Below are 26,460 nucleotides of genomic sequence, written 5' to 3' on the forward strand. Positions count from 1 at the left end.
ATATGAAATGTATTTTAGATCACATTCAGATTTTATTAACACAACAGCAAAAAATATTGGACTGGCCCTGACACACCAAAATTGACCAATTAATAAACTGATTAAAACAAAATTTGTATCACGTAAAATTGTTAAAATAATTACACGTATACGGTAAATAAAACTGCAAAGCGTAGTAACGGAAGAACTTTTTTTTCATTTTTCAATTTTTCATTTCAATAAAGTTATATTCAAATGACCTCTTTTCGTCATCATCCGGGTCTTCAAAAATATCCCACTACGCATGCGCGCTCTGTCACTGTGGTTCGACCTCTGCAGTCGGTAAGTCTGAAATGGCAGCCCGTGTGTGAAACGTATCCGATATCCCTCCCCATCCTCTTGTCAAACGTACAATTGTTGCATGCAAAGTGCGATAGGCTCTAGAATTGATGCCGATGTACATCCAAATCGCTTTATTTTCTCTGCTGAGCATTTTAACACCCGTTTGACCTTAGTTCTGTCCGCTCTTCCCTCCTCAGAGAGACCCGGGCTTCAACCAGACTTGACTGATCCGGATAAAAAACTACTTGAAGTCGAAAATGTACGCCTGTGCAAAGTTTGTTTCTTCGCCGGCTCTGGTGAGGATATCGCCGTCTTTGCATAATTACCATTTAAATAATGTTCTGCACCTTGAATATCACCGTCCAACCATGGTGGGCCTATGAATGAACTTGACTGCAGCTTGAATGGCAAGGGTATCTGCAGCCTTGCTAAGTGGCTAATGCTAACAGACTTTAACAATCATTTTCATGTAATTATTCCATCGTATTATTTTTTATTTCTACATTGCAATTTTACCTCCATTGCATTTACAATTTGTATTTGCCCCTAGTCTGTTTCTATCATGAATAGTGGAGGCTATTGGCTAAGGTCATTTAGCCTAAGCTACCTTAGAACTCCAAGTTACTATCAAACAACTTTTTACACTTGTTCTTATTCACTATGATAAATATTGCCAAGGAAGAATTTAGTTAATTAGTAAGTGAGCATCTCATACGCAAGTTATACTGAATTGACGTTAATTTCTACAGATTGGACACTTAAGAATTATGCAATGCTGTTGGTCAGACGGTACCGTTATCTTTCAGAGTCCCTGTGGTAAATATTATCTTTGTTAATCCGGGTTTCAGGTCCGTGCTGGTTCCCGGGCTCTTTATAGACCCCTATCTGCCTCTGTGCTGTCCAGGCCTGAGGTCAAAACAGAGGTAAGCATGTATTAGTGGCTCTTAATCTAGACACCAACTATTTTTAAGTCTTTAATGGCCAAAGAATTCAAATTCATATTTGTAATAATCAATTGTTTTGATTGCAGAGCACTGTAGCTCTGATGCCACAGAGCCCACTGACTCAGGTCACACTGAGGGGCTTCCAGACGAGCGCGGTGAGCCGGGACATCGACACCGCAGCCAAGTTTATCGGCGCCGGAGCCGCCACTGTCGGTGTAGCGGGATCCGGAGCTGGAATTGGGACCGTGTTCGGCAGTCTGATTATTGGCTACGCTAGGTGCGCTTGTGTTTTTATTTTTTTTAAATTTAATATAACTGAGTGGATCATATTGTGTAATGGGGAAGTTTTTGCTTCTTTTGCAGGAACCCATCCCTGAAGCAGCAGCTGTTCTCCTATGCCATCCTGGGATTTGCTCTGTCTGAAGCCATGGGACTGTTCTGTTTGATGGTTGCTTTCCTGATCCTGTTTGCTATGTAAAACACTGCTGTCCAACTTTCATTACAGATGTGACTACACTTCGTGGCTTCCGAAATTTTGTTCCGTGGTCGAGAAAATGTACATTTTCAAAGTCGTTCGGGGGGGGGGGGCACTGTCAGAATAAGCTAAAACATGTATTGTACAAATGTATGAAATTACGAGATTAAAATACATGTTTTACCTATTTAACAATGTAATCTCTGGGATAGATTTGAAACGACCATAAGCAGCTTCTCTGAATGTCATCTCTTATGAGATTAGCTGCCAAAGACTTGCTTTGCTTTCTGAGAGATCATATGGAAGCTTTTTTGGGGGGGAGGTTCACCTCTGTAGGTCATTGGTTAAGTTTCAGTTGACTAGTTCTGCTTTTGGGAAGCAGGTGAGTGGCTTTTGTAAATGGCATTGAATAAATTAGAAATTCACCATCACCTCAGGGTATGTTTCACTTGTAGTGTATTTTAATTGTGTAGAATTTCACAAAGGATACAAAAAAGCATTTAGCATTTGCAAAATTACAAAAGATGTGAGGTTTTTTTTAAAAGTGAAATTAAAGGCACTAGTCTTAAACCATCTTGGTGTATCACTGGAACATGCAAGTTCTTGAGAAATACTTAAATATGGCAGTCAAGGCTAGCAATTATTTCTTAATAATAGCTACTAATTGAGTTGTCCCGAAAAAAGATAAGCCGAAACTAAAAAAAAAAATTCTCTGAACGCTTTGCTCCAATTGTGCATGATGTCATTGTTATGACGAATGCGGAAGCATCCGAACACCTCTCGCGATACTTGGCTACAGATGTGAAATCTTGCAGAAATCTCGGAGGGTAGTGGCTGGTTGAAAGGGGGTAAGTCGTACACACATCTATGGAGGAATGTTTACGACGCTATAGTCAATGACGTAATGCCTGGGTTAATGGCAAACGCGTGTAATCGGTGATGATTTATTAATATAAATCACCTTTTATAAAAACGGTATTAAAATATAAATATGGCGACGGTTGTGTACACGCAGGGCTAAGGCTATTTCATGGAAGCGACTGGAAATGATGCGCGCTCAATCTCTGCCGTTACAAGAAGATGCGCTTGTACCTTTTTCGTACAATGACGGCTTGAGCGTTTACATTTACAACGTAGACCGAAACGAGAGATGACAGTCGCTCCACGGAAGAAAAGAAAAAAATGTGGCGGTGCTGTGATGAGACAGAGCTGTCAACAACTAGAGTAACCGCCCATCTTTGACTTGCTTTGTCCAGGTCTTGCACTTTTGTTCGCCCCGATGTCCATTGCAATTTAAATTCGAGCTACTACGGAATCATTCGGTCGTATTAAGAAAGCCACAACAGAGTCATTTATTGTTTTATTCCTATTTCAGGCTGACATCACAGGAAAACCTTAATATGAGTGATGATAAGCCTTTTCAATGCACTGCTCCTGGCTGTGGACAGGTAACTCCTGCTTCTAATGGGACCGTTTTATACTTCTTTGTGGAACAAAAAAAAAATGTCCAAAGAATTCATTTCAAATTAATTTACAGTTCTCTTTACTTAACATCATCCTGCTTGTCTTGTCCTCCCAGAGATTTACAAATGAAGACCACTTGGCTGTCCACAAGCACAAACATGAGATGACACTCAAATTTGGTCCAGCCAGGACCGACAGTGTCATTATTGCTGGTAAAACAAACAAAAAAAAAATCAAAAATATGCTTACTTAATCATCTAATTTGTCTTCTTCAACCTTTCAATTCGTTGCAGACCAAACACCTACACCTACACGCTTTTTGAAGAACTGCGAGGAGGTGGGACTCTTCAATGAACTCACAAGTCCTTTCGATCACGACTTCAAAAAAGGCTCTGAAGATGACATTAAAAAGGTTTGCAACACCAGCAGCTCATTTCGTTTGTATCCCTGTCGATCATTTCCGTGACTTTTTCGTAGTTACCGCTGGATTTGTCACCGCTCACCACCCCGGTCATACGCAACAAAATTGAAGAGCCCGCCGCCCTGGAGGTCCATCGAGGCAGCCCTCTGCCTCACCCGGAATCGACGACTGACGACGACAAGGTGAAACTCTACTTTGGAAATTGCCTTTTCGGGTTAAAAAAAAATAAAATCTGAGTTACAGGAAATACAAACTGGAACAATTTGGAAGTAAAGCATCATCACAACTTTTGGAGCTTCCACTGTATTGTCATCACTACTTAAGGTTAAAAACTGTTAAACTATTTTTCTGCTACCAGTAGGAGATTGTTCTTAGAAATCTAATCATATGTTCTCTTTTCTTCATCTCTTTCCTGGTAAACACTGAGAGAGAAAAAAAGAGAGTTTGTCTGCTGATGCAGCTGAGCTGTTGTGTGGTTGTTTCCAGGACTTATGTTTGCAGCCAGCCTCAGTGCCAACATCCGCTATAGTCCATCCGGCATCCCTCCAAGTTCCCAATGTACTCCTAGCAAGTTCAGAGGCTAATGTCGTTATACAGCAAGCGCTCCCATCGCCAACATCTAGCTCTGTTATTACCCAGGTCCCGTCCACTAGTAGGCCTCTAGTGTAAGTAACTCAGAATGTCCCTTTAAGAAAGAACAGAATCATAGTTGATTTCTTCAAATCTTCATTTTAACTTTTTTTTTTTTTGGGTGCCTTTTTTGTCTTAGTGAGGCATGCGCTTCTTTTGTCTTTAATTTAAGTGTCGTTTGCTGACTCCTCATTTTGGCTGTAGTTATTTCTTTCCAATTTGCCGTGCGTGTTATTACAATTCAATTTCCAAATCAGCGGCGTGCCGTGTCCATGCGGTTTGTTCTTCAGATCGCATCGAAAAGGTGAAACTTTTTCGTTTCAAACGACCTGACGCGCGACCCAAAATCAAATCGCTTGAGCTCGACGGGTATTTCTTCATTCTCATCCATTGTTGCTTGAATGTGACAGGATGTCACTAAAATGTGTTAATTTTGGAGAGGGGGCGGGGCTAACCACAATGTCTTTTTGTTTTTTTTTTGACTGCAGGCCAGTGTCTGGCACCTTTCCAGTGCTCTTACAGCTGCCTAACGGCCAGACAATGCCAGTCGCCATTCCAGCTGCCATTACCAGTTCCAGTGTACATATTCCCACTACCATCCCAGTGAGTGTCACAAAAACTGGAAATGATCCTCTGCTAAATCATTTCATTATTTCCCCTGCCACAAATATTTGACTGTTCTATTTTCTTTACGGCTTAGCGAATATGCATGATGGCGAAAACACGAGACCGTGTTCTTAATCGTGATTGGTCAGCGAGGGAAACGAGGGGCACGTTTGGATTCCGCACGGCAGCAATCGCTCCTCGAGTGATGTTTAGACAACACTTAGTGATTGATTAATGCCACATTTTGTCCTTGCTCGTCTCCCGTTCTCTTGGACAGCGGGGACTATTTACGACATTGGCAACGGTAGATTTGGCAGTCACTTTGCATCTGGGGAGCGAGCGAGCAAAGTAATGGACTTTGTATGGCGGCGAGGAATTTGTGGGAATTGGCTGAAGCGCAAACAGGAACCCGTCCAGCACACTTTGTCATTTGTCCTTGTTCAAGTCGAATCAACGTTTTTGATTTCTGGCAGAGAGCTTGGATTAGCACTAATGTGTTTTGCAATCCTGTCGTAAGTGCGGCTCGTGCGAGGGTTATGAATCGCGCGCGACAAGCCGCATATAAATAAAATGCTACTTTGACTTACGAATTAAGATCAATTTACTGATCTATTTCACTAGCTTTCGCAATTGAAGTCATTGAAACGCCATTCCAGATCATTTTTTTTGTTCCATCTTGAATTAAGAAAAAATGCCATTTATGTGCAATAAATTCCATATTTTTGCATGTGTTTATGTAAAAAAAAAAAAAATACTTGGAAATAGGACCTAGAAAAAAATCATTACTGATCACCTAAATCACAATCACAACATTGAGCAGAAGGAGAAAAAATATATATATTTGAGTGCTACCGCCAACCTAGCAGCATCTCATCAGCGGTTCTGAGACAAGTCCTGCTTTTGGACCTCCAACTTGGCTCTCTTATGGCCTCTTCAGCTTCCTGCCCATATGCTCGCACGCAGCCAGGCAGAGGTTCATTAGCGAACACACACATCTGAATGTGGCACCGCCTCCACAAAATAACGGGCTACCCGACATAATGAGGCTGAGATATGAGGGAGCTCTGCTTCGTTTGTGTGTGTCGTGGGGGGGGGGGAGCACGAGACCGCCTTCTATTGGGGATGACTAATTTTCTGCTCTGTGTGTGTCTGCTGTCAGCTTGTCAGACCCATCACCGTCGTGCCTAACGTCCCCGGCATCCCCGGACCCCCCTCGCCACAACCACAGCCCGCCCACTCAGAGGCAAAACTGGTATTTAATCCTCATTATATTTTTATATCCAATGTTAATGTGCTCCTTACTTTAAAAAAAAATATTGTTCCTACTGAGTGAGATTACTATATTTTTTTCCCGAATTTGGAAAAATGAATAGGAACAAATACATATGGTGAGCGAGATGTGTGGCGATGTGATGAAGCACGTATCACGAAACCCGTAAGCGTTCTCAGCATGCTCGAAATTAACAGATATAAACTGTGGACAGGAGGCCTTTTTTGTTGGCACGGAGAGATTGATCCCAGGGAAAAGAAAGAGGGAGGGGGGGATGTTGTTTGGAATCACAGGGGTGTAGGGAATGACAAAACACGGAGAATAGCGTACACCGTGGTGGTGGTGGGGGGGGCGGAGGGCGAAAGCCAGCTGAGGGCATCCTGGCACATCTCAGCGAGACACATTAAGTCGGCCTCACCCTGCATGGAACCTTTTTGTTCAGCAGAATCCTGCCTGACCTGCAACCCCCCCCCCTTTTCTCTCCGGGTGCCTCCCACTGCACTCAGCTCATCAGCAAACACCTAATGAGCCCACGTCAAGGAAACAGACCCCTTGCTCAACCTGAAGGGGCAGGGGAGGGGGGGGGATGCTTGGGGGGGGGATGGCGGCGCGTGCGACTGCTCTTTACAAGGACTGATGATGCTGCAAAGACCACAATAATGATAATTAACTTGCTGAATTTAGAAGATTATACTGTTAATTAGTTGCAAAATAAAGATAAGTAATATAGAAGCAGATGGTTGAATAAGACCCATGAGAGGAAGGGTTATTACACTGATGAGCTTTCCATGGCAGAGATGAAATATGAATCTGACTGGCTCCCCCCCCTTTCTCTCTTTCTCGGGGCCATTCCAAGAGAATAATATCTTGTTTCTGCCAGAAGAGCTTCTGGAAGGGTATTGCACCATAAACTCATTTGCTAGATAGATTGGGCTGGCAAAGGTACTTGTTAGAATAATGCGCTCCTCTGTTTTCTCATGTAAATGTATTGCCTCTCACTTTGTTAGTCTTTCCAAGGGCTCAGTCTCTCTTTCACCTTGATGCTCGTGAGTGAATATTTGGAGAATTTAGTATTCTATCGATTCTCCCATTTGTTTGTCTTACTAGTCGTTATGCTATTTATGCAAAATTATTTTGTTCTACTTGTTGTGTTTTGTCAGATCAGGTCAGGGCCTGTTTTATTTTTTTTTTTCCCCCACACACATTCTTCATTTTTTCAGAAACCAAAAGTCTCGCTGAGCCAGCAGCTCCCTCCGTTCACCAACGGCGACGGCGGGGAAGTCCAGAGCAGCGCCATAACGCACACCGCTGCTCCCGTTTCTCCAGCCTCGATCCCCACTCCGTCCACGTCCCTGGGACTGACCTCTAACCTTTCACCCGCCAGCGAGGAATCCTCCGCACATTCCCTTCAGCAGCCAGCCACCTCCACTACGGAAACACCCGTAAGTCCATCCACAAAAAGAATCGTTAACATTTGTCGACAGCCATAGATCTTATTCACAGGCTTCCCCGGCGACCCCCGCGCCAAACCCTCCGAGCGCCGGAGGTCGGCGGCGAAGAGCCACCAGCGACGACCCGGATGAGAAGCGGCGCAAGTTCCTGGAACGCAACAGGGCCGCTGCCTCGCGCTGCAGACAAAAGAGGAAAGTGTGGGTGCAGTCCTTGGAGAAGAAAGCCGACGACCTCAACTCAATCAACGGGCAACTTCAGGTAATCATCGTGTGTACGTACTCCTTCGTCAACACGCGCAGATTTTTTTCTCTTCTGTCGTGATGAAGTCGTTAAAGCCCATTAATAAGAGACGCCGTCTGACAGCAGCGGCGGCGGGTCCTTTACGTCGATAACGCGGCTGTCAATAAAGATGTATCCGCCAGATGTCGGCCGCACGCAAGCGTGTCCTCGCTTCTGTCTCGGCAGTTTACCGAACGGCCTCCAAACTCTCCGAGGGAAAGGTGTCTTGCTTGAACCTTCCTTTCGTCGCCGGCAATTAAGAATGCAACGCTGACAAGTTCGAAGCAGTTCACGTATCGTCTCCGTTGATACGTTTGTGTCGGGGGGGGGGGGGGGGGGGGGGCGGCACATCAGGGTTCCAGACAATTAAGATGCCGCTTTTTTTTTTTTTCTGTAGTTGAGATTCAGGTGTAGAGCAAGTCAACCGAGGAAATGTGATTTGAAACCAAGATCATCACGTCACACTGCTTGTAATATTTTATCTCCCTTCCAAATTACAACAATAGTTAACACATCGGCCATTTTGAATCCGACCTTTGTGTTGGATGTGATTCTTTTGTGCTTGAGAGTGTGTGCTATTAATCAAAGCAGGGCAAATACGCTCCACGCGGTCCCTCCAACTGTGTTTAAATCTCTCGTACAATACTTTGATCCTGCCAACCCCAGCTTAGTTAGAAAATACATTGTGGCCCTTCTGACTAATAGATTGAGCCACTTGCTGCCTCTTAAAGGGGGGAAAAGAAGAAGCTTAAATCTGCCACCGGTTGTTCCATGCGGCCCGCTTGCTCTAATTCCACTTAAAGTCACCTTCAGGATTAATGTGTGTCTTTTTTTTGTGTGTGTGTCGCCCACTTTTTTTTTTTTTTTTTTTAACAACATGCAGAAATCCTTCGCTCCACCGGGAGCTCTTAACGACGCCCAAATGTAAATCTCGGCAAAGTTGCACCGACAATTACGCGGTTCACCTTCAACAATTTCAGATTTGGATTTTTGGAATGAAAAAGATAAAATTGTCAATATACCGCGTGGTAGTTTTCTCCGCATTTTTGACAGGAGCATATCGTCAATGTCCGGCGCCATTTCACAATGTCGCCATGTGTCTCCCAAATAAGAGTGAAGTCACCCTGCTGAGAAGCGAAGTGGCTCAGCTGAAGCAGCTCCTCCTGGCTCATAAAGATTGTCCCGTGACGGCCATGCAGAAAAAATCCGGCTATCACAGTGAGTAATGCGCTATTATTCTCAGTTCCGGGCCAACTTCTTTGAAAATGAGCTCTGTTGAACCGCAACAGGAGCACATATGTGCGCACACCCCAATTTTCTCGAAACTTGTAAAAAAAAGTCGATGTATTAATAGACAGGAGTACTGAGAGATACATTTTTGCTTGGCTAGGTGAATCCATCTAAAAGGACCACAGGTGGTCACAATAAGCAAGCAATTGTTAAGCTTCTTATACGACACCAAAATAAATTTGGGCTCGGCCCAACCAAATTTTTTAGCGGTCGGAACTTTTCTGACAAACACACCGAGCAGAATTGTGTACAAACCGAAAGAGTTTGTATGTCACATGATACTATTAAGAATCATATCAGCCATATTTTGTCCTTTTGCTGATGCCACAACGTTGAAGCGCAAATGTGACTTCTCCAAGTTAGACTTTGGTCCAACTTTCACAAACAAATTGAAATCTTTTATTGCATGGTGAGATTGACTCAGAGAAAAATGACTTCATTCTCTCAACTTAATTCTCTTAATAATACATTTTTATTCTCCAAACATAATGACTTCTAACATTACAACTTTATTATTTTCCTCCCTTGTACGAGTGAATAGATTGATGCCACTTATTTTGCCTTGTTCAATTTGCATAATTTCTCATCAATATCATATGAATATAATTTCATCCTAAAATAATTTCCAGCGTCTACTTAAATTACAAATGTCCAATAAAAGGTTGATGCGTTTCTTCATAAGAACTCTGACGAGATGAGGTCCACTCACGTTTCATTATCGAACAGAGCGGCTCAAAATGTCACTTGGACTCCAATCAGACTCTGACGTGACTGATTGACTAAAGTGGATCATTTCATCCCGGCTGCCACAAGACCCCAACAATTCGCCTCCTTCCAGTTAGCCGACTGGAGTCTGGCACAACTCACTGACCATCTGCTCGCTGCAAAACATAGAGAGCAAGGTAGAAGCTCATTTGAGAGCTGTGACGTCACGCGTCTTTTGGAGTGAAAAAACAAAATTCAAATTTGCTACTTGCGAAAGCAGCTTTATATGGGAGAGCAGATCCTTGTTTCTCCCTCCTCCCAATGAGGATCCAATTAATTGAACGGCAAGAGCTTGCCTAACAGCTGGTGGCATTTTGACTCCAAGTCTTGTCTACTCTCTAGTGTGAGCATCATTAAAATCAGGCGCCGTAATCATCTGTCGCCGCAGTCGTTGGCAAGGTAACCAAAAACAAATGCGATGGAGGTGGGGGGGCCCCTCATGATGTCCATTTAAATCGACACTGGGCGCTTGAACTATAAGGGGGGTGTAAAATCGAGATGAACGGAAAGGCTTGAGCACTTTGGCGCGCCCCCCCCCCCGCCCCCCCCCCCTCCCGGTTCGCACTTTGGACAGCTCCTCCAAGACCGTTTGTCGTCCTCACTGCAGTCGCCGACAAAGACGAGAGCTGCGAGGAGATGTCGGTCCCCAGCAGCCCTCAGAGCGAGGCCATCCAGCACAGCTCCGTCAGCACCTCCAACGGGAACGGGGTCAGCTCCTCTTCCTCCTCGGCGCCCGCCACTTCCAACCAGAGCACAGACGAGAGCCAGCCAATGAGCGGCACCGCCCAGTCTCGGCCTTCGGGGAGCTGATCGGCCCCATCCGATGCCTCTGGATCATAGTCTTATTTATTGATCAATTTCTTTATTTATTTTTTTTCTTTTTAGGCAATAGTGAGACAAATGGCACTTTAGGTGTATTTTAATGCTTTTAATACTTGATTTATTCAATTTAAGGTTTATTTAACAGTTAATGCCAGAAGTAAGGGATGGGCTTCATCCATTAATTATTATGCAGCACATGGTCTTGGCACATTTATTTATTCTATTTATTTTATTGACAAAGCACTATTTGACTTTTTTTTACTATTATTTGATTATTTGCTTTCTGTATTTTGCACATTTAGAGAAACAACGGGTTTACCTTTTTTCAGGCAGTGGCAGCTTTTGTCACACACACACACACATGCACACACTTGTAAATGGCTGAATCCGATGTTCCCATTGGACTACTTTTGAAATTCTGTGTGTTGGTGGGATCCGCTGTCGTCAATCGCATCGTGCCGTTTGAATGTTTCCGCGTAGCCTCTGGCCGCTCCATTAACCGGAGGAAGCCTGTTCGTTGTTTCAGCAACATTCTGCCTGTAGTCGATTGTTTTCCGTGATTGGAGTTTGCGTTGTCATGGCGATGATCGCCATTTATTTCTTTTGTAAAAGATGCTTCGCTGACATTAAAGGAGAAACGCTTGCTTTTACTATTGAAATGTAAATAGCTTCCTGCAGCTCATGTGACCGATTGCTCCTTTTTAATGGAATCAAGTGGACAACAACATCATTGGTACATTTGTATCATTGAATGTTTTGGTGTGTTGTACTTCCTAGTTGTTCGGTTTTTCTAGAGCTGAGCTGTTTCGAATTGCTCAAATTGCTTTTAGGAATTTTCATTAAGATGAGCAGTTAAGAAAACATGTCCCACCGTGATGTTCAATTTTATTCTGTACTGGCTTACTACTGTGTAGTCATCAAGAAGATTTAATTCCACTTTTTTTTTAAAGAAATCTTTTGTGCTCTCTGCATGACATAATGATTCTCTGCGAGAATTCAACAATGTTTCAGTCCGATTACTCAGCAAGCAGCGTCGTTTTAGTTGAACTGCTAAACCAGGGTGTGATCGTGTGTTCAGTGTGTACTTGTGACTTGTGAAACGTTCTTAATGAAATTTCAATTAATAACTTGTTGTAATAAACCTTTTAATAGCTATTTAAAGTCATCTCTGCTGTTTTTTTAATTGTTCAGAAATAATCATAGCAATGCTGGTTTTTGATACCTCTCATCAAGTTGCTTTATATTTTTCCCCAAATGCCACAAATTCATGTGGAATATTTTTTTGTGGTCTCTACTGCCATCTAGCGGTGGTATAAAGTCGATCATTTAAATAGAACTTGCCAAGACAGTTACTAAAAAAAAAAAACTAAATTGACTGCACTACTTCTAGATTTCCGATAGGTGGCGCTGTATTACAACATATAAAGGTACATACTATGACCGAAGTGTACTGTTCCTGGCAACACGGTTGGAATGATGGGGGTAGGGCAATTAAACACAAAGACTTGATAACACCGTTAGCGAGCGTGAAATTACACTTTGTGGCACCTTCACACATGAGATGCAATTAATGAGTCCCCCATCCCTCCTAAAATACTTCAAAAGAAATATTGGATTTATTTTAACATCTTTTACTGTGTATGTAGAACATCTTTTCACCTCTGAATTTTTTTTGTTGCTATAATCCACATTGATTATAAAATCACCATCATATATTGTGAACTTAATGGACTAATTTCCCTGAATTCAGCCTAGCAACAAGGCGCTTGACATCACATAAGTAGGCCATGCTTGATTAGCTGCTGATCACACAAGGGAGAGTTGCAAACATTTCCATGTAGGTCACGGCAATCATAAATAACATGTTTGTTTTGGGAATTGGGGGCTTAATATATTGTAAACAAAGCCACCAGCTAATGGTGCCGCTGTGTTGCAATATGCATCTTTACAGGGATGATGAGCACATGAGGCTAATTCATTTAGTTTTCATAACATTTGGGTTTAGCATAAAAAACGCTTTTATGTACTGTTAGATATATATATATTTTTTATCGGATTGAAGTTTGGGCCTTGCAGAAATGATCCGTACCCTTCCCTTGATTTCCATCTTGAGGCAATCCTGTCTCGGAAGTTGACAATTTATATAAAACTGTAAATATTTTCTGAATGCACTGTAACTATTCAATTTTATGGGATAAAATGCATACTCTGTTGGGTTTAACTCTGGGGAAATTTTCTCTTGTTGTTTTGGCTCATTATCTTTCTCAGTTTGGTTGCATCATTATTTTCGACTGGCAGACCAAATGTTTCCGTTATATCTGTGATAAAGAACGTGACGTGACGTCTTGGTAAAAACGGCCAGATGATGTCCTGACAAGCAGATTGATTCCATAACGTGGCAAGCGTTTGACCCATAGCGGTCGGTGTGCCTGTGTGGAGCAGCACTTTTAATTAAGCGAGGATTAAGGCCAAACGGCCTCATTGACAGGCGAATGTGTCATAAATACAAACGGAGCGACACCCCGCTTGTTTTTCTTCGGGGCATGGGGGTAAATTAAAAAAAAAAAACGCAAAGGCTGCTGAATAAAAGATGCCGCAGGCTAACAATGAAAAGCTGCTGAGTGCCGCATTTTTTTTTTTTTTAAGAACGGGTTTTAACCCCACAAATCCAAGGAGACTGAGATGAAACAACTTGATTTACATTTAATTCAGATTATGTAAATATCCTGCTTGTGTCCTGAACCAAACAAGAACAAGCTGCCTGCAGCAGCCACTCAAGATGGCCGCTATTATCATGTAAATGTTGTGGAGGAGATTTAGTTCACACATAATGTGGACGTTCATTTATTCAGTGGTGGAGTGCAGATGATAGAGGGGCAAACCATATTACAAAATGAGACTGGCCATCTTCTTTACCTCTGGATCGGGCCAAGGTTGCAATGAGGTGGGATTAAGAACGGACCATCCAATACAGTACGAAATTGTTCTGTACTTTTTTCGTAGGCTAAAAATGCTGACTATACAATAATTCTAAATAAGTTTCAAAAAAAATATTGTTTGACAACTTCATCCAAGTTTATCCATTATTGAGCATCTTTTTGTGTATTTATAATGTACGTCTTCTTTGTGTATTTACTCCGACTATACATTTGTGTTCTGCCCCCTGGTGGCACACCTAGAAATAGCACGACAATGCCTATTTGTATTATTATAATACATTTGATCTACCTCTCCCTGTTTGTGTTTATCAAGCATAATGCAAGAAATGTCTTTTGCTTCTTTTCTGAAAATTCCCAGAATTCCCCAGCAAAGCCCCAGCGGGCAAGTACCACACGCTCTACTCCGCCAATCCCTCCCCTGAGCATTGGCCTTTGAAAGAGGCACTAGGAGGTCTCCTCCATTAGCGTCTCACATTAGTATTCATGCCCAGGCTGGTCTGGTCTGGTCTGGTCTCGTCGCTCTAGTGCTGCATTCGCACATTGTAATCCTGCGTAAAATTTACCGACACTCTTGTCAGTACTGGGCTATAAATGCTGAATGCTGATGATAGCATGCTGTTTTATCTCCGTAAAGTAAAGCCTGTGTTTACGTTTAGAAACTTTTGAAGCTTTGAAAATCAAAACAGATGTATGCGTTAGAATTTTTCATTTATTTTTGTTGTCCCCCAAAAAGTTTTTCTTCTTACCATTTAATTTTGATTTTTTTTTCCCCGTACTGAATTTAAACGCTAGCAGCTAGCATTGCCTTACAGTTATAAATCCATAGATGCCTTGATAGCAAATGAATGAATTGAGAATATTACGACAAAAAAAGCGTGTCGCCGATTGTTAAACAAGAGCGTGAGGACCTCAGGATGGTTTTTGTCGCTTGATCTACGACTCGCAATGATGACCATATTCCTTTTAAGCTTTTTAATTAAAACACCTCTCATCCCCGTAGCTTCTTCCCGGCTTTCATATTCCGCATATAAAAGGTTACGATGCTCTTTCAGAAGCCGTAAAACATTCCCTGCGCGCTCACTGACATTGAGCGCATTTACAATGTCAACCAATGGCACACCTGCCTCCATCTCTGTGCCCCCCCCCCCCCCCCCTCGGATTTTGTACCCCCCCAATGCATCGACCACTGATTGCGCCCGTATCTGTAAGCACAGTTGTGTTGATTGATTATCTCCGAGACGGTCTTGATCGCCCTCATTAGCTCCTTCATTACACCGTTTATCATATTGTAGGCCGGGCTTTTATTGAACCGCTCATGCTCATAACGCTAACGTTCAAACATAAAACATTTTCCGGCGGCTACTTTGACGTGTTTGTTTGGATTGTTACTCTCTCGGTTTTGGCACAATGTTTAATAGGCAGTTCTTAAGAAATGTTTATTTCAAGTCGATTTGAGCTATTCAAATTTCTGGAGTGAATTCGAAGCCAATTAGCATATACGTACAATACATACAAATAAATTGCTTAATCTTATTTCCAGGTCGGACGTCCTTCAATGGAATATTATCAACATAAATCAACCGGCCCCGGTTCCAAATAAATGTTCACGTCGGTGCTTAACAACATGTCAGCGGATCCACACACTTTGCCGCAATTAGTTCTGTCTGCTTGAGCCTCCCGTGTTCGTTTTCTCCTGCAAGCCCAGTTAATTTAACGGGATTACGAGCCTCGCTAAACTGGGATTTTTCCCCCATAAAATGTGCCAGTGAAGCTACCGAGGGACATCCATTATGAGCTTGACCCAGAGACAAAACAGTCGGGGTCTGCCGGGTCACTGCTTTAAGAGACAGCGCTACATTCGTTAGCTCATAAAGTTTTTTGACTGATCGCACTCTCGGGTGATAAACCCAAAAGGACGGGAGAACTAGCGTAACGTGTTTGATGAGCCAAAAAAATGCCAGCTGTTTTGGGGGACCTGAATTTCAAAAATATCACAAAATACGTGTTGCTTCATTTTCGTAGGATTAGCTCAAGGGCTCGAAGAGTCCAGTCACAAAGTGATGATGGCATGGAAAGATTCAATGCAGCTCTGCTTACCTTTTTATTTATTTTTTTATTTTATTGTCAATAAATGTTACATTGACAATAATTAAATACTATTATTGGTCTGTAATCTTTTTTTCAATCGTAGGTATCAGATTTATATTCCAGGGATTTGATCATTCACATATTTTCATTTTTTTTTAATTGATTGTTTTTTTGGGGGGGGGTTAATTAATAATAAAAATAATAGTTTCCCACAGATCGACAAACTCATAATGCTTTCCAAAATTGCGTAACCCTCACATGTCACATAAAATATTTTTATAAAGACTTTTCTGCGTGGATTACATGCTCCGTCTTGTCTGGAAGATGTCGGTAGATAATCAATATCGATCTCTGCTCTGTTCACCCTTTTTATAACATGTCTCTAAAAACAAAAACAATTATATTAGCTTCCTATAGCCGGGTCACATGTAACATGGCAACTCCAGCATTCCCTGGACAAGAAAGCAATATTATGGGATTAGGGAGGCTTTATCTCTGCAAGTCATAAAGCTTCCGTGACAGATGCTGCCTGTTGCTTGTTTATTGCGTAGCGCTGCTCCCATGTCACCCCATCGAATAATCTTCTCGTTGAGGTTTGAATGATGCCGTGCAGATGCCGTTCTGCCGGATAGCCAAGGGTCCACTTCTGATTGTTAGATAACTGCTGATCCATTACCAGGTTGACTTCTAGATTTATTTTCAACAGGCCATGAGAAGAAGTTACAGATGTGTGTAAGTGGATGTTGAGCCGGAGGCAAGCAGAGATGGAAAATCCTAGTCCGGGAAAAAAAAAAAAAAAAAAAACATTCCACGCTTTGGCTTCTACGCAACCAGCAAGGTAAGATGAGTGAAGTCACATAAATTGGGTCATAGCAGGATTGCGCAACCTCTGGTCTTCTGCATATTATGTATAAGTGATTATTATTTAAAAACATCACGACTTTGTGACCTCTCCCAAGAGCAACCTGCAAAGAATCTTCTGAAGAAATCCTCGTGACCTTCACATCAATACCTTCTAAAATGTCAATTAGCATCGACCGCTATGCTAAGAAAACAAATAAGACAACCAGCAGCCTGTAAAAGAATTTCAATGGCTCCCCGGAAGCCGTAGCAGATGCTGCTTGTCTGCAACTAGTGAAACAAAAGATGCTCAGTATGCAGGTTTTGCGACAGCGAGCAGATTACAGAGCACATTATCGAAACAAACGCGAGTCGCGACCACCTGTCCGACCTTTCCGCTGTATATTTGGCCCTTCATTTTCAGAAGGATAGCTGTCTTTCTGATTCAATTCAATAAATTTTATAAAGCGTCATAAGACGCCGAGATCATTGATTTCAATCAGCCGACTAAATTGCTGCCATAATGAAATACCCATTGGCATTTCGACCACGTTGGACTGTCCAATTATGTAATCATGAAAAAAAAAGAATGACTAGCTGCATTCATCATTTGTTCGAGCATGTGATTTTCAAGTTCTATTTAAATCCCTAATAGTATTTGAAGATAAAAAAATGTGGCCTAAAATTATGCTTTGAGAATACCAGAAGATTTTGAGCACTGATATGAACAAAACAAACAAAAAAAACAGCGCTACAGTTCCCAAGCTTAAAAAAAAACAGCTACAAATATTCAATAATAAAAAAAAAAGTACTGGTTTCAAAGAATTTCCTCCTTGAAATCTCACTTAACCGCTTGACACTGAATGCCTAAATTATTCAGGCCACACCGAAACAAAACGGCGATTGTGATCCTGACTTGTTGCCCAGAACACAAAGAGCCATTCGTCATCGTCTCAGCGCTTTTGTTGTGATTATCACTCTTTGTGCTGCCACACTAAGATGAAACATTTTAATTATTATTTGCCAGCCACATATTGACCCCCCCCCCCCCCCCCCGTTTCCCATGTGGATATCTGTGAGCAGACCGGAATTGTTCCTCCAGATAGAACTGGACTCAAACATGATCATAGATTTAGTTTCCTTTATTGAATTTGTGATGACCGTAAGGGATCAGCCTGAACGACGGCATCATTATACAATTCCTTCTGAGGTTGTCGTCGTCCTAAACAAACACGAGACACTAATTCGACCAACCCATGCGTGTTTGTTCAGATAATAGCTTCGTCTTATAGTTAAACCGTCGCTTATGGTTATATCAACACATCATATTTCATTCATCGTTGTTTGGAGCAGTGTGTGCGTTGGCTTGTTTTTGACCTTGCTCATGAATCGTATCAAATCACGATAGCGCCGCACCATACGTCACTGTCACGCCACCGGCTGTTCCAGCTTCGTGCTGTTAATTTATCTTTTCCGGGGAAATTGAGTTTAATTGGTCGAAGCTTTGGAGCTAGCTCAGCAAGAAACGGCTTTCGAGACTATGCGGTATCTCCGAGTCTCGTTAGGTTGCTTTCAATGTCTGGGATTTTCAACACGCGCTTCTAAATCATCAGTGATGTTGAGTTGGAATTTATCATCTTGTTGAGAATTGATTTGGTGGGCTTGATGCTAGCCATGCTAACAGGTAGCCAAACATGACGTCATTTTGACATCCCTGCAGATAAATCGGGGTTTAAGAATATGCGCTGCCCTTTTAACAGGTCACGGGTCAGCACTGCATTAGAGGAACATTTCTTTATGTAATAACTTTTATACACAGCGGAAAAGAACTCTATGTAATGGCATTATGAAGACAAGATGAAAAATCCTGCTTTTTAAACCTACAGAACGCGAGGTGTTGTCAAACATTCCAATTAAAAACGGGCTCATTCTAAATGACAGGTCATTTTTTTTGCCAAGATATTCTGGAATGGAGGAGGCATCACATTTAAAGAATTGCTCCTCTGCCGGATATGAATGTGAAAGATAATGTCCACCCTCCCCCCCCTCGAGTCTCATTTCTGGACAATCACGCGAGCCGAGTAAATCAATCAGCCTCAATTAGAGCTGCAATCAAAGTGAACCACATCCCGCCTTCTGCACTTAGCAAAGCCCTCAAAAGTGGACTGAGAGGAGGAAGTGGCGCTTTGAAAAGCTTTTGTTGTCTTTTATCTGTTGGCAATTGAGGAGTCGACATACCGTACGTAGTGCTCTCTAGTCAAAAGTGTGAATTATGGCACCTTCACTGTCTGAAATAGACTCGACGACACGGGGGCATAATTACGGTTGACTTGTAGTGCGAATTACAGAAGCGGGCTGCGGGTATTTTGATGCCTCATTATTGGAACAATAAAAAAAACATATCTGCGGAATGTTTGAACAGAACTGGACATTTTTGCTGATATCCGATTTTGGATGTGAGCTCATTATTTATGTATGTTTTATACTCAGTGCACTCTAAGATAAAAAAAAAAAATGGCCATTACACTTATGAAATATGAATGCTGACAAAAATGTCGAGCTTCTGCATTTCTATAGCAAGATGGCCGGTTCATATGAAAGAAAAGCAAATCACAGAATGTGTTGTCATTCCAAGTGCTGTTTTTTGTTTTTTTTTGTGACAAGACAATTTTCCAAGTCAATTTTCTCGCCGCTGTCTCAAGCACTCTCCTCCGTGCTGAAGCGTGACTCATTGACTGCTCATTACCAGGCAAACCCACTCCTACTCCAGCTCGGTTATCTGACGGCCGCTAGCTCGTGGAGGGGGCAGCCACGGTGGCTCACGAACGCTCGCCGCCATTGGCTGGTGGGATTTATTTAATCAGCGGCGGCTACTACGGGATCCACCCCCATCCTCCTCCCCCTCGCTCTGACAGCATCCAAACAGTGCTCTTCCTCGCTTCCAGGGAGAATATCAGCTCAGCGCAGGGAGGAGAGGATTATCATCTCATCTGCATTTATGTTCCGAGGGAACCCGGTGAGAAGCTTGTTTGCTCTTTTGTCTCTTCCTAGCCAGTCCTGACTGCTGAACCTGGGATCGTTTGGACTCGTTGAAGTGATTTCAAAGCTCACCTCTGGGACTTCATGTTTGGACCTCAGGGCAGTCTCTTCAGCTGAGCTGGGAGAACCTAGGATGCCGTCCAAAGAGCCCTATGAGGCTCACGAGGAGGACAAATCTGTGGTGCAAAGAGCCAAACGAGAGGCCAATCAAGAGGAGATTTTGGCAGCCGCTCTTGGGATGAGGATGGGGCCCGAGAAGCCCACGGCTACCTTCTGGCAACCGCTGAAACTCTTCGCCTATTCGCAGCTCACCTCGCTAGTCCGGAGAGCCTCGCTGAAGGAAACGGAGCGGGTGGCCATTTCGGAGAAAGTCCACAACTTCAAGGTGAGGTTGGAATTTGATAGCAAACTTACCTCAGCTTCTCACGCTGAGGGAAACGGAAGGGGAGGGGGGGAGTTGCCGAGTAGGAGATGCGATTTAAAAACTGTTTTGGTCAAGTCAGATGGAAAGAAAATCGGCCGTTAATTTGAGTGGCAGATGGAGAGATGAAGAACAACGGAGGAGAGAAAACAGCGCTCGGTACTTCCAACGCTCGTGCTTTGGAAAGCAGGAAGAGAAACGTTACCAGCGAGGCTTTGAACCGTTGCCGCCCTCTTGCCTCTGTCTTTGTTCCCATTTCTTAGTCATAAATGTTCCTGTGTTTCAAAGCCCATGAGCAAGAAAACCACAATATCTAAAACCCAGATGGAGCCTTGTAAAACCTCCAGTGGATGTTCTTCGATAGAAACCAAGCACACACTTTCCCCAATTAGTTGATACTGTGAATGAATAGATTAATAACTTGTAATTAGGCAAGTGGCAGTATAAGTATTTGTTTTCCCAAACTAGCCCAAAAGTCTAAATAGATTCTGTAAGCATTAGCAGTGCTACTTGGGGGGGGGGGACTACACACAATGTTTTTTAATATATGGACAAAATACATGCTCCTAATATATTTCCTTTTGAGAAAACATCCACAAAAGGTTGGAAGGAAACAAGAAAATAACCCATTTGAGGTAGTATTGGGCAACTAGCACACATCTGTCATCTAGTGGTGATTGGTGGCATTACAACTTAAATGGACTCTTGTTTTTTGTTAAATCGATTGCAGAATTTTTATCAGCATCTCTTTTGTGACGATCAGAATTGCCCGTCGCTTTTCATTAGATGTTCATTTGTCTGCCGAAGCGTCTATCTGTTGCCACTAAGGCTCAAACTACCGCTTCAGGGGCCTCCCTGATTGGCTGGCTGCTGTTACCTGGTGGGCTTGCTTGTTTCACGGAACCCCCACCTTCTGACAAAGGGAAGACATGAAAATAAATAGATTCCAGAGCAGTCCTTTTCAATGTATCGTAATCCCAATTATTTTGTTGTCTTGTGTGCTGCAGGTGCATACTTTCCGAGGACCTCACTGGTGCGAGCATTGCGCCAGCTTCATGTGGGGGCTGATGTCTCAAGGGGTCAAGTGTGCAGGTATCTTTTCAAATGTCTAAGTGAGCATTGCTGTATATGGGTTACTTGGTTTTTTACTACATCTGGACCTGGATTATTTCCCTTTTAATCTACAATCCCAATCGTAAAAACATTGGATTAGGGGGTTGGATAACAGATGAGTGGAATGATGATGCAACATTTCTTTCGAATTGATTTTTTTATTTATTTTTTTGGCGCATAACAACACAAGTCATTGGTGTTCCGTGCCTTTTTTTTTTTTTACCCATAGTTATTTTTAACTTTTGTTATGTGTGTGTCGGTGTTTTATTGATGAAACAAAAGTGTGTCACCCGCACATTCGCTGTCAGCGGGAGCTTTGGCGTTAATTGTTAATGCTTGCGTTTTGAAATCTGACAGCAACCGAACGAAAGTCTGGCTTCTGCCATTCCTTCACTCTCCGGCACCAGCGCCAGAATCTAGGGCACCAAAATCTCTCATGGTGCTCAGATTTGCATACCAAAAAAAAAAAAAAAAACGCCCCCTTTCTCCCCTTTTGTATGAGCTCAACTGTTTTGGCCGAGCTCCAGGGAGCCAGCCTTTGGTTGCTGCTTGTTTTGCCACATTTGCTCATCACCCCCCCCTCCCCTCCCTCCCTAACCTCATCTCATCATGCCCGTGACGAAAAACAAAGCTGGCATGTCTCTTTAATGACGTGCCGAGCGAGGGGCAAGCGACTGTGTTTCCACACGCGTTCAAACGGAGCCACTTCCACCAAACGGCTCGGTTACACCTAATTTTTATATAATATGAATTATTTATCCCACTCATAAGCACAAAAGCGAGCCAGTCGCTGGGAGACATCACCGTTAAGCATCGCCGCAGCCTCCTCGCCATAGCAACCAGTCAAAAGCGCTGACAGTGCAGTAAAATTGTCTCTCCCTGTCTGCTGGTGTTCCTTCCTTCCTTCGCCCCCACCTGGGACCCTCGCGGGCCTTCAACACATGGACACAGACCTCCTCTATTATACTGCTTGTCAGATTCCCTTAAGAGAATCATCTCTTAAAGTAATTACATTTCTGCACCAATGCATATAAACGCTGTATTCTTCTCTCCCGGGATACGTCTCCAGGTTCAGTTTGGAGAAGGTAGCATGTGATTTGAAAAAAAAAAAAACAAATGCAAATGAAAACCTCCCTGAAATTAAAGAGGACTCAAAAGATCTAAGAGCTGGAGGAGCTGCTCCATTTTAGACTGCGAAAGTAGGTCTAGTGTAGCCTGCAGCGGCTGAATTGCCGCTTCCGCTGCCATTGTTGCTGCGTGAGCTCGGATTTAGAAGAAGGAGAAGAAGAAAAAAAAAAAAACAGCAGCCCGCCTCCGCTTCTTAGCGTTCCTCAAATTCACAGCGTGCGTCTTGCCCTTCTTAGGAAAACAAGTCAACTCTTTGAATTCAACATGGCAACAAAAAATCTAATTCATTTTAGCTTACACTGAAGTGAGAATCAGAAATTAAGACCCATCTTGCCATCAAGGACCACCAACTTGTAGATATAATAGTAGTGCATGACAAGGAGGCGGGGCTTCCTGACATTTCGGGTGTACACATTGATTGAGAAGACTAAGTCCTTTGTTATTTTCCCTGCTGGCCTAAACACAATAAAAGCGGCAATTATTTCACGTTTGGAATTCGACTCAATACAAAAGCTCAATTAGATCGGTGAACCGAAAGAATCCATCAACAAGATCTTTTATTTCGCTAGACGAAGAACAATGAGAGGTAAATGAATGTTCCCGTGCTTCTCCCGCAACCTTGTCTTTTGCTGTAGACTGCGGCGTGAACGTCCACAAACAATGTTCACCTCTGGTTCCCGACAACTGCAAGCCAAGTCTGAGACATATCCGGAAAGTGTACAGCTGCGACCTCACCACCTTGGTGAACGCTCACAACACGGCACGGCCCATGGTGGTGGACATGTGCATACGGGAGATCGAGTCAAGAGGTGAGGAACATTCACCAGTTGATTGTGTTTGACTCAAACCACCTCGGAGGAGCTCAACGCTTTGTCGTTGTCTTCCCCTGACTGACGCCATTTTGATTTATGCCTTTATGATGCAGAAAACCGTTTGCGTTCGGCCATTTTTTTTTTTTGTCTGACATGGACATTATTTAAGGCCGGAGTTCATTTCGCTTAAGCGTCTCCTTTGTCGTTCAGGATTGAAGTCGGAAGGTCTCTACAGGATATCGGGATTCAGCGACTCGGTGGAAGAAGTCAAGATGGCGTTTGATAAAGGTTAGCGTTCCTCTTTTTGTCCGCTCACGCCGCCGAGACCGACTTGTCTTGACATCAGCATCTTCAGATGACGGCGACTTTCACTTGATCTTCATTACAAAGTGACATATTTGAAAAGAACAAGTGTTCCTCATGTGCTGTGTTGACACGAAGCCCCTGAAGGCGGAGCAACCCCAAGTTTTTTTAAATACAAGTAGTCTATGTGGAGTGCAAGATAAGAAAATTAAAAAAAAGGTTACAAAAATTATTAATATTGCCAATAAATGTCGAATGTAGTTCGAGTTAGTTATACTTATTTTAAAAGCGCTCTCATTTTTATTTAATATGATTTTATTAATGAAAATATTTCTAAATTTTGTTTTTTTTCATTAACTACAATAATCTTAAAAAATTATCTCAAATACCATACAGATTTTTTTTTATTGTGTATCAATGCATATGAGTATTAAAAACATAATTAAAGTGTTCGACCATGTAGTGGGGGGGAAAAAAAAAAATAGTCGCGCTCCAAACGGATCTTTAAAAATCAGCAGTGTGTGCCGTGTGAATTTTAACTGGAGCAGTGGACTTTCCCCGGATGGGCATGTGGGAGATCATCCATGACAGAGTGTCATTCCAGCTCACAGCATTGTGATGTTCAGCCTGCCGGCGCAAGTAGGCCACGGCCACGCTCTCCAAAGCACACACATCAAACGGCAGCAGAACCTTCAAGACCAGCGCCAACGAAAAGTGCCACTCATTCGGCTTCCCTCTTTTTTGCCTCGTTCCATCTATTCGTTGTCCCATCTTCACAGCCGGCGAGAAAACCGACATCTCTGTGAAAACATACGAAGACATCAACATCATCACGTGCGCTCTGAAGCTCTACCTACGCGATTTGCCCGTCCCCGTCATCTCGTACAACGCCTACCCGAGGTTCATCGAGGCCGCGAGTGAGTCCTCCCGAATAAATCCAGTACTTTGATAACCATTAGCCACGTACCCGTTGAGAGATGTTAATGGGCGGAAAGAACTTCATTGATTTTTTTTTTCCTCAATGCAGTCCCGTGAGTTGCTCCCACTTTAACCATGTTCATCCATTAGAGCTCACGGACACGGACAAGAAGCTCGAAGCGTTCCGAGAGGCGCTGGCTATGCTGCCGGCGTCGCACCATGAAACTCTCAAGTATCTCATGGCGCATTTAAAAAGGTGAGGAATCAAGAAAATCGAAATTTTTGTCGCTTAGTATGCAAGTGTACCTACCGTATTTTCCGGACTATAAGGCGCACCTAAAAACCTAACATTTTCTCAAAAGCCGACAGTGTGCCTTATAGTCCGATGCGCCTTATATATGGACCAAATTCCTAAATTTAAACTGACCCGAAGCATTGTGTCATGAAATCAATCATAAGTGGCCCGCTGAAGACTATGAATCATGAATCAAATAGACTATGGATCATTATTTTGTGATTATAAAGTTATTTGTTGCCTCTGAAGTTGAAATAAAAAAGATAAAATGGAGAATGATTTGATTTGGATTAAAAATCCAACATGATGCATTAATGGTGCGCCTTATAGTCCGGTGCGCCTTATATAAGGACAACGTTTTAAAATGGGCCATTCATTGAAGGTGCGCCTTATAGTCCGGAAAATACGGTAATATAATGGCCAGTGAGGTTACCAAGCATCACACCTTGTAAAAAAATCTTTGTAAATTTGATGTTTCAGGGTAGCCCAACACGAGAAAAGCAACCTTATGAGCGCCGAGAACCTGGCCATTGTTTTCGGACCCACCCTGATGCGCACGCCGGATCTGGACGCCATGAGCGCTCTCAATGACATCCGTTACCAGAGGCAGGTGGTAGAGGCGCTCATTAAAAATGTCCACGCCCTCTTCTGAGCGCAAGGACAAAATGTTGCGGGCAGGCCCTCAAACCTGCTTTTTTTTTTTTTTTTTATATATATAAAGCCCTTTGTACTTTCTGCCTCCCCATTTCTGTCGGGGGATTGATGCATCAAGCTGACATAGCAGCATGCAGCCGTACTTTGTAGTCGTATCTCAGCATGTGGAAGGATTGTTTCACTGTGATTCTGGTTTTTTTTTTCCTGTGCTGTGATAGTTTTAGAGAAAAGCGGGGCGGGGGGGTTACTTTTTTCAACGTCTTATTTTTTTATTACGTCTTTCTCGAATGAGCCGGTGGGATTTTTCCCCGTCATTGTGTACAAAGAGGTAGATTCGCCTGACTTTTGTTGTACTGTAAACTATTTTTTTTTTGGGGGGGGGGTTGAATTAATTTTGTACTGTCGTCATTTGTACACAACTTGTGCATGATCAGTTTAGTTTATTAAACTGATAAAACAATGTGAGGTCACTTGATTTGAAACATTTCAATGTGAAAGTTGCTCGTCAATTTGGTTGACAATAATGTTACGCTGAAAATCGCTTATTTCTTTATGTTTTAATCGAAATGAAACATTTTGGTTTATGTGTGTCGCGGCCAGCTGCTCGGTAACCTTGAGTAAGGCGCTGTTTGTCCTTAGTTATGCATAATTAGCAGCAGTGACAGGTTGTCCCTTAAAACGTCACACCATGTGACTGCCTGAACTCCTCCATCACTCACAGTAATTCGCTGTGAAACTCAAACCAGCCGACATCGCCGAACGCACGCATGCAGATTCACACGAGAAGTGATGGCACAATATCACACATTCTTTTTTTTTTTTTTTTCCTCCCCCATCCTACAAAACAACCAAGTCGCAATCAACTCTTGACATCCAATCAGTCGGGCGTCGATCCCCGGCGTCACCTTCGCTTAATTTAAGCCAAACTTGTCTCCTGGTGATTGCGTGGCAAAAAAAAATTGGATTTTCATTCAAGCGTTTCACATCGGGCAAATTTATCATAACGTCATCCTCCATCAGTGATGTTGGGATAAGTTCGCGGTTGGCCGCTGCTTTGTCTACACGGCGTCGTCATTAATGAGAGTTCATTTCAAGAGCCGTGATCCATGAGATAAGTGACCTTTGTTGGCTGTGCTGAATAGATTCACAAAAGCCTCGCTCTTGTTTGCAT

At 42.8% G+C, this 26,460-nt stretch overlaps 3 protein-coding genes across 5 annotated transcripts; all 3 read left to right on the forward strand.

Annotated features, from left to right (window-relative positions):
- The first annotated feature begins 201 nt into the window (after positions 1-201).
- atp5mc3a (ATP synthase membrane subunit c locus 3a) lies at positions 202-2,171 on the forward strand. Its single transcript, XM_085920142.1, has 5 exons — positions 202-321; positions 519-617; positions 1,170-1,244; positions 1,352-1,542; positions 1,629-2,171. Exons 2-5 carry the CDS (start codon positions 579-581, stop codon positions 1,741-1,743), a joined length of 420 nt encoding a protein of 139 aa, XP_085776268.1. The 5' UTR covers positions 202-321; positions 519-578; the 3' UTR covers positions 1,744-2,171.
- Positions 2,172-2,312: 141 nt separating this feature from the next.
- Positions 2,313-19,197, forward strand: atf2 (activating transcription factor 2). 3 transcript variants are annotated; one of them, XM_085920140.1, is made up of 12 exons: positions 2,313-2,588; positions 3,116-3,188; positions 3,320-3,416; positions 3,498-3,616; positions 3,682-3,807; positions 4,112-4,290; positions 4,744-4,858; positions 6,021-6,113; positions 7,352-7,573; positions 7,635-7,841; positions 8,975-9,080; positions 16,473-19,197. In XM_085920140.1, the coding sequence occupies exons 2-12, from the start codon at positions 3,141-3,143 to the stop codon at positions 16,511-16,513; spliced, it is 1,353 nt and encodes a 450-aa protein (XP_085776266.1). In that variant the 5' UTR covers positions 2,313-2,588; positions 3,116-3,140; the 3' UTR covers positions 16,514-19,197. The 3 variants fall into 3 exon arrangements, with proteins under 3 accessions (XP_085776266.1, XP_085776264.1, XP_085776265.1); XM_085920138.1 differs by lacking the exon at positions 16,473-19,197 and adding an exon at positions 10,525-11,886; XM_085920139.1 differs by lacking the exons at positions 2,313-2,588; positions 16,473-19,197 and adding exons at positions 2,601-2,996; positions 10,525-11,886.
- chn1 (chimerin 1) lies at positions 16,587-25,636 on the forward strand. The gene is made up of 9 exons (XM_085920141.1): positions 16,587-16,604; positions 19,552-19,622; positions 19,745-20,030; positions 21,074-21,158; positions 22,943-23,116; positions 23,330-23,407; positions 24,202-24,339; positions 24,491-24,596; positions 25,116-25,636. Exons 3-9 carry the CDS (start codon positions 19,779-19,781, stop codon positions 25,285-25,287), a joined length of 1,005 nt encoding a protein of 334 aa, XP_085776267.1. The 5' UTR covers positions 16,587-16,604; positions 19,552-19,622; positions 19,745-19,778; the 3' UTR covers positions 25,288-25,636.
- Positions 25,637-26,460: the final 824 nt, after the last annotated feature.

The sequence above is a fragment of the Syngnathus leptorhynchus genome, chromosome 9 (assembly GCF_054491065.1).
Source record: "Syngnathus leptorhynchus isolate UIUO chromosome 9, UIUO_Slep, whole genome shotgun sequence".
Lineage (NCBI taxonomy): Eukaryota > Metazoa > Chordata > Actinopteri > Syngnathiformes > Syngnathidae > Syngnathus > Syngnathus leptorhynchus.

Bases quoted from the DNA above. Each gene is read 5' to 3' on its own strand.
- atf2 (XM_085920138.1), top strand. From the start codon at position 3,141: ATGAGTGATGATAAGCCTTTTCAATGCACTGCTCCTGGCTGTGGACAG. The intron at 7,842-8,974 runs GTAATCATCGTG...CTCCCAAATAAG, and splicing joins CAATCAACGGGCAACTTCAG to AGTGAAGTCACCCTGCTGAG. The intron at 9,081-10,524 runs GTGAGTAATGCG...TCCTCACTGCAG, and splicing joins GAAAAAATCCGGCTATCACA to TCGCCGACAAAGACGAGAGC.
- chn1 (XM_085920141.1), top strand. From the start codon at position 19,779: ATGCCGTCCAAAGAGCCCTATGAGGCTCACGAGGAGGACAAATCTGTG. The intron at 23,117-23,329 runs GTGAGGAACATT...TTTGTCGTTCAG, and splicing joins ACGGGAGATCGAGTCAAGAG to GATTGAAGTCGGAAGGTCTC. The intron at 24,340-24,490 runs GTGAGTCCTCCC...TTCATCCATTAG, and splicing joins GAGGTTCATCGAGGCCGCGA to AGCTCACGGACACGGACAAG.
- atp5mc3a (XM_085920142.1), top strand. From the start codon at position 579: ATGTACGCCTGTGCAAAGTTTGTTTCTTCGCCGGCTCTG. The intron at 618-1,169 runs GTGAGGATATCG...TCCGGGTTTCAG, and splicing joins TTGTTTCTTCGCCGGCTCTG to GTCCGTGCTGGTTCCCGGGC. The intron at 1,245-1,351 runs GTAAGCATGTAT...TTTTGATTGCAG, and splicing joins GGCCTGAGGTCAAAACAGAG to AGCACTGTAGCTCTGATGCC.